Source organism: Misgurnus anguillicaudatus, chromosome 18 (genome assembly GCF_027580225.2).
Source record: "Misgurnus anguillicaudatus chromosome 18, ASM2758022v2, whole genome shotgun sequence".
In the NCBI taxonomy this organism is placed as follows: Eukaryota; Metazoa; Chordata; class Actinopteri; order Cypriniformes; family Cobitidae; genus Misgurnus; species Misgurnus anguillicaudatus.
In genome coordinates this window covers 11,088,956-11,099,847 of record NC_073354.2, presented here as the reverse complement: position 1 = coordinate 11,099,847, position 10,892 = coordinate 11,088,956, and the positions used below count along the sequence as shown (strand labels likewise).

The window sequence follows — 10,892 nt, the reverse complement described above, 5'->3', positions numbered from 1 at the left end:
TGTGTGAGCATATCAGTGAACGCCCCTGACCACTCGGTGGGTTTCGCGTCTTTGTAGACGAACGTTTGGTGCATTTTGGGAGGGATTGTTCCTGTGCACCTATACAGCCATTATAGAGGTGGGAGGTGATGCAAGAAACACCCGAAAATTCTCGGGCAAGCATCATATGTCGAAATTTCAGTCAAAACCGTTCTATTTCATCATAAACAGGGCTTTAAGTGAAAAATACCGAACTTGTCCTTTAAGCAATGGCCTTAAGCTGTTTATTGTTCAGATTTTTATACATAAAAAAATGCATGAAATGGTAAGTTCAAATGTCAGACTCAGAACACCGATACACAGCAAACAATTTTGCATTTAAAAGACATCCATACATACAGTACACAGCCCAGATGTCTAAAACAAGGCTAAATTTGCCGTCAATGAAAATGTAATAGACATCTAACCATAGCCCAAAAATAAATGAAGTAAAATAAATGAAACCAAACACATGGACATGATAAAATATCATACATCTCTCAAGTTATTTTGTCAAAAACTGCACCAAATTCAACTTTATTATCAACTTTATGGCTAGAAGGGTGTTACTCATATTGCCCGTCTATATCAGACTTGTATAGTTAACCTAGATGGTGAAATGACGGCTATTGCTTGCTAGGGGAAAACACAGGCTATCATTCAACTAAATAAAAAATGACAGCACTACAATCAACTGAATTACTTTCTATAATCTGTGTAAATCTGTCGGTTCTGTGTCATACTTACAGTATAAGAATTTCCTCACCATGAAATGACACAACCAGGAAATAAGGAATCAAGTATACAACAATAGCACAAATATAGACACAACAAAAATGACATGACGCAAACACGGAGATGAACAGTGAACACTTTCACTCTTGTTTCTGACATCACCACCCCCACATATAACCGATTGAAAGCAAAGGGCATGTATAAACAAGAAGGCTGAGAGTAAAGGCGGAAGAGATAGAAAAATGGGTGGACCTTAAGTGGGAAACCTTAAAGGCCAAAGGTATGCTTTATTCACATATGATGTAAGCGTTGTAAATAAATGGAGGCTATAGATGACATTTAAGCATTTTTTATTGATATATATATATATATAATAATTAATCATATTCAGTCATAAAACAAGTGCAAACCTTGCTGTATAAATAAAGCTTTGCTACAGTATAGCAATCGCAGACATTGGTTAGACATGTAGGGTTATGCTTGATATATACAAACACATTGCACTGAAAATAAACTAAAAACCTATTATAACTATTGGGTATAAAAATGAATTTGTTAATATGCAGATAACAGAAAATTTTGTTTGCTTCCCTTCTTATGCCTTTAGTGCTTAAGTTCACCATTACATTAATGGTGGCTTGATTAAATATTTAATTTATTCATTTTGCTTTCAGTATAAATACATTTTACAGTTTACCAAGATAATTAATATTTAAATATCATAAAAACATTCATTTGTAAGACTTGTTCCAGTGAGGAACTTGACAAACGTTGAGAACATCATTCTTTGTCAGTATCTGAAAGCTTTATCAGGATAAAATCTGAATCCTTTTCACAGCACTATATACATTGGTAAGACGTAGTTATAAAATCATCATTACATTCTACAAAGAGCTTATGAAACCCTCACAAATCCAGATTCTGGTGAGGTACACTATATTTGATACGTCACTGTGTGACGGTGGCCCTGCATTAAACACCACGTCATCCATTGTATGTTTCAGTAGGTATTTCACAATTGCCAAATCTTGTTTCCTTTTGTAGTTCCCAAAAGGTTATTTGTCCTCTTTTGCTTTACAATAACAACTTTAGTCCAGGGAAGGGTTGGTTATTGAATTAATAACTCAGGAATGTTTTAAAATCTGGGTGAGGATATTGAGTAATTTCCAGATGAAAATATTATTTTGACAAACCACGGGTATGTCACTGGAAAGACGAAAAGCACCTTAAAGAGCTTCATATACGAATCAGGTTCTTTCTTCTGGTGATTCAAAGCACTGGTCTCCCAGCATGTAGTGGAGGCCTATGTGGAGAAATTTGATGTCAGTGTTCTCCTTTTTGGAAATTTCTAACGTGATCTCCTTGTCCTCAGCCAGCATGGCTGCGCTCTGTACTTTCGCCCTTTCTGTGCTTTGCATGGTCTGCTGGTAGACTATTTGATTTCCTTGCAACATCGTCAGGTTTACAGTCCCTGAAAGTTCATCAAAGCTTGTCACATTAGCCCACATGTAGACCGTGTATGGCCCTCCACAGGACACTACCACATTTTTCCCATGCTGCAGATTCACACTGTTGTTCCATAAAGTGTTGAATGTGAATTTTTCTTTGTCTGACACACACACAAACACAAAAAAAGTGAGCGTTAGCATTTAAGATACAGCATTCAGTATCATAAACAAAGCAAAACTGCGTTAAATAGAAGCATCATTTATTTTACTTTTATTGTTCATTTTGAAGCTTGTTAATGCCAAACCTCAACTCGCAAAAATGTCACCAAAATATTCATAAAAATTTGGAATGGACGGGTTTACACCAGAGAGCTTTTTGCTCCAGATAAACCGCTTATCATGATGATTTGTTTATATAATAAAATAAAAAAATATAAAGAGCTCAGATGCAAAAGCCACTAAATGCCACCTCAGTCAAAAATGAGATCGCTCTAAAAACAAACAGTGCTAAATAGCACTAAAAGTGGTTCACTGGCTCGTAATCATACGGGAACCATTTTAAGTGCCATAAAGCAGTGGTTCCCAAACTTTTTCAGCGTGCGGCCCCCCTTGTGTACGGTGCATTCCTTCGCGGCCCCCCAAAGAAAATTTGTGACAAAAAATTGTTCTAAAACTCAACATTTTAATAAAAAAACATTGAATTATACAAAAAAAGTAGTGCTTTTGGTTAGTAGCCTTATTTTCTTAGGTTTAACTACACAGAATTGATGATAAATTAATGTATTTCATCAAATTTCATAAAACTGGGGCCCCCCTGGCACCATCTCCCCTGGCACCAGTTTGAAAACCACTGCCATAAAGCACCTATGTAGTCCCTGTGTAGCACCTATTTTAGAACCCTATTATGCTATATAGAACCATATCTGGTGCTACAGTATCACCCGCGGGTGATATCACCGATTCTTCATAGGTGCTATATACAGCCCAGTCTCACGAAATTTTGTTATATAGTCACATATTTTTTTGTTCTTTTTTCGTGATATTATCACGAATTTCCGTGTTTTTTCGTGATCGTATAACGAATTCCTGTTTTCGTGTGATAATCACGTATTGGTTACTCAACTGTTTTGTCCTATTTTCTTAGCATTGTCGCTTCGGTTTAGGGTTAGATTTACATAAAATGACATCCCTAACCAAACCCAACTATAACCCTAACGCTAGGCGACATATAAAAAATAAATCAGAAAAAATTGTATAAACCAATATATAAAGTGACATTCTAATGAAAGCACCAAATCTAACCCTAAACCGAAGCAACAATGGTTTAAAAATAGGAAAAAGCAGTTGAGTGACCAATAAGTGACCAATAATCACACGAAAACAGGAATCCGTTATACGATCACAAAAAAAACGCGGAAATTCGTGACAATATCACGAAAAAAGAATAAAAAAATGCGTGACTATATCACGAAACCTCATGAGACTGGGTAGGCTATATAGCACTAAAAATGGTTCCGCTATGATTATGAGCTTTTAGTGCTATTTAGCACCAATTTTTTAGTGTATTGATTTTGACCAAAGGCTTATCATCAAACTGCACGTATTATCATCAAATACTTTCACTTTAAATCTGATTAATCTCAGCCTCGGGCCATTCAAAAATACCAGTTTGTTGGCAAGATTTTACAGTGAAAGTGCATGGGCCCACGCGCAAACGTCAAGGTGCAAGGTTTACCCGGTTACAGGAGGTTCATCGAATATATTAGGATACTGACCAAATTTTTTTACGTTTGTGAAAATAAGGCATGTTAGTTACTGACTTATAACCTTTTCATTGTCATTAAAGTGAAATTACTGAACATAACAGCCTGATAAAACTGCTAATTTACAAGATGCACTTAGAGAATTTATCATCTGAGCTGTTTAAATATATACTAAACCTATCAACTGTAAATGTGTTTGACAAAAATTGTGTGCGAACTATTCATTCAAGTGGTGCGGATATTGTAAACAAAATAAAAGTTTGTCTGAAACACGGGCAGATTCACACATTCATTTATAAAATTAGGCCAAACCATCAACAGATCTTTCATATAAACAAAATTTCTGTCATCATCTACCGCCCACGCGCCAATCGAAACTTGTATGACTTTTTCCCGTGGAACAGAATGTCATAGGTGGTCTTTTTTTATACAACAACAGCACTTGTCGATTAACTTGTTCGTTGCAAATTCACATGGGTAATTTAATTGATAATTTTATTTATTTGTAATGTGAACCCAGGACCCCTCACTCACTATACTGTACAATAACTATGCCCATGACCATATATCTAAATAAAGAATATAAGTAATTAATATGTGACGAGTTGGGAGTAAGAACGTGTTGAAGTAATAGTAGTAACAAGACTAAATAATATTATCATTCTTTATTCAAGTCACTGACACAGAAAAAAATTGACAAAAATGTCCCGAAGCTGTTGCTGTCCTTATATGTACCATTTAGATATATGTGTACATTTGGTAATAGTATATGAACTTTTGAGGTACTGATATATACACTCTTTGATATAATATGCACCTCTGAGGTGCTAATTTAAATTCTACGGGGCAGTTTCCCACACAGAGATTAGACTAGTCCTAGACTTAAATAAATGTAAGAGCTGTCTAAATTGAAAACAACTTGCACCGACATATCTTATAATACATCAGGGCCCTTTGTTTTGTCTCAAAATACACACAAGTAATGTTTTTAGTAAGGCATGTTTGTTAAAACTAGTTATATTTCATAATTAAACTAAGGCCTAGTCGTGGCTTACGCTGATCCCTGTCCGGGAAACCACCCATATAGGTGCCAATGTGTACTTTTTGAAAGGGTACCCCTCCAGTTACAGCTAGGGACCATTTTTTGCATTATGGTTCACACATGACCCCCCCCCCAACCAAACCGAATTTGCACTGCAAAAAAATGACTTTCTTCCCAGCAGGCATTTCAACATTGATTCACCATTGAATCAAGGATAAGGCTAAATCAACGTTGAATTACCTTTTGATTTTGCAAATTTCTTCAACATTGAACAACAACTGATATTATTTCAATCAAATTTTTTAACATTGATTTTTAAGCATTTTATTAACCTTTTGCAACCATTCACCATTGTTTCAACGTTGAACAAACAACTGACCTTATTTCAACCAAATTTCAACGTTGAAGATCGGTCATATGCCTGCCGGGTTAGTATTTTTGTTTTGTTTTCAGTACAAATATCAAAAAAAAATAAAATCAAGATTTTCTTGATAAGGAAAATTACCTAAGAAAATAAGTATACTTTTTAGACAAAAAATATCCAATTTAAGAAACTTTGTGCTTAAAAAGCAAACCAATCTGACAATGGGCTAAGAAAAAAAATCCTAAAATGAACTAAACTATTCTTTAACACTCAATTCACAAAAAAATAAGAAACATTTTCTTACCCCATTGGCAATTTTTTAAGCACAAAATTCATTTTGTTCTTCAAGAAAATGCATCTTGATTTAAGAATTTTTAGATATTTGTACTGAAATCAAATAAGAAAGTTATTCTGATTTCAGTAGCATAATGATTAAAAATTCAATCTGGAAGAAAAAATGCCACTTACCGATCAACTCCAAATATATCCCTTTGTCCGGTGAAAATAGCATAATCCCTTTGTCCTGTGAAAATAGCATAAAATATGTTTAGAATAAATTACAATAATCAAAGATTCATACTAAAATGGAAAATTCAATCGCCTGTCAAATCAGCAAAAGTTTTAATTGACGAGAGCAATAAAGGAAGTTGTGGAACACGTGGGTTTTTTTATCGACCGTCTCGAACACCAAAGGCCAAACACAAATGGGGACTTGGTACGACTTCAGCGCTGTACACATCACATGTGTGGGCAACAGCATTGGGGGCTTTTTAAAGCGAGCAATGAAATGGAAACCGGCTATGAGATTCACCATCCTGTTCATCCTTGGATCTTAAAGCAGCACATGCTGTAGTAGGCTATGCATATTTCATATGTTAGCTCTCTTGTACTTGTATATAGCTTTATAATTATCCAGCTTATCTCCAGCAATGTTGAAGTCATCTCTTTTATAGTGCTTTAAAATTATAGATCCAGCTGGTCTTAAACTTAAGGTGCCTTTTTGCCTTTTTAAGCAAGGGACAATCCCATTAGGACACAAAAACAAACCTAGAGAAAGGAGCTTTAAATACAACAAGGGATTTCCCAAAGGGGACATGTCAAGGCAAAGCAAAGGCTTGTCATTTTTGAGACTCAAAACATGACCACATCAAACAACACCTGTCGCTTCAGTTGATTCACTAAACACAAACCGCAGCCAGGTTTACCCATTTACATAACATCTTAAATGTTTACATGTCATACATCAAATTTGACATGTTAATCTCTGTTTAATGTCTCTAAAGTTTTGCAGCGAGATTTTAGGCATAGCCTATAATAAAACCGAGTGCTGCTTCAATGGTGTATGCTGCCCTCTAAAGGGCGCGCGGCTGTACCGTTATCTCTACATCATCCTCCATCTCAAAAACTTTTTTAAAAGTGAGATTACCTGCTTTTCGGTCTGGCCGAAGAAGATCCAGAGGCTGATGGCAGCGCACGTGGCTGTTAATAAACTCTGGATGAAGAGCACGGCCACCACTTTCCTCCGCGCCCCCCTGCAAGTACAGCGCGCGTCCTCGCCGCCTCTTTCTAAAGTCTCTTGAGCATCCTTTGAGTCCATACTGATTGAAGGACGAAGCGCGATGAACAGGACTGCTAGGAAACACTTGCCTTTTATACAGTAAGCAAAAAGGCGGAGGAGGAAACAGTCAGAAACCCCGAAAAACATCCCCTTCCAACGCGTACAGAAGATGCTCTAGTTTAGCGGTGTGGAGATTATTCAGAGCGATAGTGCGCGTCTTTCACACATACCTCAAGTAATCCCGACCGACGTTTCAACCTCCTCGTGCTGTACGTGGGTCTCAAACTGGTCTCAAACTCCACTTTTGGGACAGTTTATGAAACATTTAATACGTGTTTGGTTTCGTTCTAATTCCAAGCTTAAGCTTTGTGTCATGAATTCTTTGGGGATCCACAAAGGGATGGGCCCTACCCAAAATCAACTGGTGAAAAGTTTGAGGACCTCTCTTTCAGTTGTCCAGTTATAAAATACATTCATTTATCATAAATTCAGTGTAATTACAAAAAAAAACAAGGCTACACTCTCAGAAAAGGGGTACAAAAAGGTATACTTTACATATAAAAATGAAGAAAAAGTATTAGGGTTTGAAAATTGAGAGAATGGGCTTTTAAGAGTTAACAAATGCAATCTAATGTATTTTCTCTAAACCTTTTTGCTTTTTTAGCTATTGAGCACACACTTTGTCTATCTGGATTGGGGAATGGACATTGTCTAATGAAATAAAATGTGTTAATACTTTACTGTTGACTAAGAGTGGATTTTTTTCATGCAATAATGCTTTTTACAGTGATCATTTTAATGATTTATTAATATTATGTGAACAAGAACTTTACAAGAACTAAACTTTAGTTTTCATGGCTTTATTAAAGGTTAACTCCTAAATCGAATGAAATAACATTTAGCCTTCTTCATGGTCAGTGTTTGTATATTTGGCATATTTCATTTAAACCCAATTGTTACAGATCTCTTTGCACCGGTGTTATTTTCTACTGTTTTTTGTGAATACTGTGTGAATACTGTGTTTCTTATAGACATAAGCCAGTATGGGTCGTTTTAAATGACTAATTACACTTTCAGAAATAAAGGTACAAAAGTTGTCACTGGGACGGTACCTTTTAAAAAGGTCCCAATGCGTACCATTTTGGTGTGCATCTACCAGTATGCATCTTTTTGTACCTTCTTGTCCCCTTAATTCTGAGAGTTTAGTCATTCAGAGAACTTCAAATTTTATTTTTGAATACGAGAAATTTACCAAGGTCCAGACCTCGGTGACCTTATAGCTGGCTACAACCATGGAAAGAAATGGTTGTATACTGCTGTTAAGAACCTTGCCGCTTTAATTTTGAGAGTGTTGACTTGTTCTGTCACTGCATTTGCATGTAAACTGTATTTTATATAAATAAAAACTTAATGCAAAAAAATGTCTATTTTGATATGTATCTCTCTATTTGTTAATACACTGTTAGAACAACATGGTAAAAATATGTACTGAGACAATACCACTTCAAAAATACAACTTTGGAATTAGAGGGGCTGTTTCCAGGACATGGTTAAGATTAATTCAGGACTAGGCCTTAGCTATGTTAGGACATTTGGGTAATTTTACTTGTGTGCATCTTGAGACAAAACTGATATAAAATATGTCGGTACAAGATGTTTTTAAATGAAGGCAGCTCAAACATGAATTTTAGTCTGGGACTAGGATTAGCCCTGTCTGGGAAACCACCCCAAAGAGTTTATATTAATTAGCAGTATAATGATGTCGCTCAGAGGTACATATTGCTACCAAATATCTGTAATGGTACATATTAGGATCTTTTTAAAGGGTGTCCAGTGACTGCTGAGGTACATATTTTAACCATTTTTCTCGCAATGTATAATTAACAACTGTACATTTGCAAAAATCTGGATAAAACAATGAGCCTAGAGAGAGCATTACCGTCTTTGTGTGGTTATTTAAACTGTAAAAACATACACCAACTATCATTTATTTGGATAGGTTCCTGTAAATAAACCAACCTTAAATGTTAAGTATCAGGTAGTACATGCACTCTTAAAAATAAAGGTGCAGTGAATTCAATTCTATTTTATTTTAAAAACAATCCCCCACAAAGAAGGGGCAGTAGGGCTACGGCGTTCAAACCAGTATCCAGAATGTCAAAAAGTATATATAAATCGAAGGTGCTCTTTGGCAAATAAGCAAAATATCGAAAATAACAATAGGACACCAAGGCACTCTTCTTAATAATAAAACCGCTTTAGTAAAGGTGCTAGTTCATAATGGAACTTAAAAAGTTTTTTAAGTTCCATTATGAACTAGCACCTTTATTAAAGTGGTTCAATTTTATTTTAATTGTATCGCTTTTACCATTGTTCCAAAGCAACTTTGTATTAATAAAAGCAGGAGAAAACACAGAAAAATCAGAAGACACCAAAAGTAGCAAAGTACAGTGGCTCAGATTAAACCGTACTAGTTAGCGGAGTAATAATGTAACTTATACCACGGGTCTGTTGAATGCTGCATTCTGATTGGCTGAGAAATGTTCTATGGGTGTTGATTATTTTTCTGTAAACCGCACACCTAACTTTTCAAATGTCTTAAAAATAGGCACCAGAGCAATGTTTGTGGTAACCGTGGTATAAGCGGAATAATTGACTCCGGTCCTTTGAATTATTTGAAAATAATGCACACCTGCGGTGTAACTCCGCTTTGCGTCATGCCGCATTACCACCTTGGTGTGCATTATTTTCTTATAATTCAATGGCCCGTCGTCAATTATTCCTTACATACTATACTATAAACTTTTTTGCACTCTTAAAATGGCTGGGTTATTTTTGACCCATAATGGGTAAATATTGGAAAGAACACACCGCTGGGTTAAAATTGATTCAATGCTGAGTTGTTTTAATCCAACTGCTGGGTTATTATACCCCATTGTTGCATATCAACAACCCAACATTGAGTCATTTTTGACCCAGCATGTGTTCTGTCCAATATTTACCAATTATGGGTAAAAAAAACCCAGACATTTAAGAGAGTGGGAATTAAAACGTTTAAAAATTTGTATGTAAAATATATATGTTTTATGTGTAGTTTTATTGGATCATTATTTTGTCTTATCACCTATTTATCTATCTATCCATCCATCTAGATCCATCTATAATCAATATATTGTTTGATCAAAATGAATGCGTCAAAATGAACATGTTTTAACTGATTACAAATTCAACATAGGCTATACAAGTAACATTTATTTTGAGATTTTTACATTCCACCTTAATGCATTTTAATCTATTTGAAAGGGAAACACATCAGCTCTTGAACAACTGTGAAAATTGCAATGGGTGACGTTAGCTAAGTGTACTTAACTATAACACAATCAGGGCTTGACATTAACTTTTTTGCTCACCAGCCACTGTGGCTAGTGGTTTTCCAAAGTTACTAGCCACTCAGCATTTCCACTGGTCACAATTTTGCTGTTGGGAACTTACAGTTTCTTCTTCTTCCTTTACGCCATTCCAGTATCTACGGTTATATTCATGACAAGAACAAGTTAATCCATATACACAAATTTTATTCAGACAAGTTGATCCATACAGAGAAAACCCACACTGAAACCGGGAAAACATGCAAACTCCACACAGAAAGACCACCTGCCCTAGCCAGGGCTCGAACCGGGGACCTTCTTGCTGTGAGGCAATAGTCCTACCCACTGAGGCACCATGCAGCCCCGAAATTACAGTTTATGTGCCTCAATTTGGCATATATATTCTACGAGATTACACACACATGTACTATTGATACGCATTCTCATGTGATCATGTTGGAACTAATTGCGCAGGCGAGAGAGCGCTTCTGTTGTGTGTCATTCAGCACGATTCCGCCGAACCCGCCTTCACTAACTGCAAACAGATTGTAAAGAACTAGGCCACCTTTTATTTGACAGTAGGATGAAATTATATT

The 10,892-nt window shown here is 35.9% G+C and overlaps 1 protein-coding gene across 1 annotated transcript; it reads right to left on the bottom strand.

Moving 5' to 3' along the window:
* Positions 1-1,624: 1,624 nt before the first annotated feature.
* On the bottom strand, positions 1,625-7,107 carry LOC129429827 (uncharacterized). The gene is made up of 3 exons (XM_055186773.2): positions 6,797-7,107; positions 5,839-5,893; positions 1,625-2,362 (listed from the first exon to the last, which is right to left on the bottom strand). Exons 1-3 carry the CDS (start codon positions 7,073-7,075, stop codon positions 2,001-2,003), a joined length of 696 nt encoding a protein of 231 aa, XP_055042748.2. The 5' UTR covers positions 7,076-7,107; the 3' UTR covers positions 1,625-2,000.
* Positions 7,108-10,892: the final 3,785 nt, after the last annotated feature.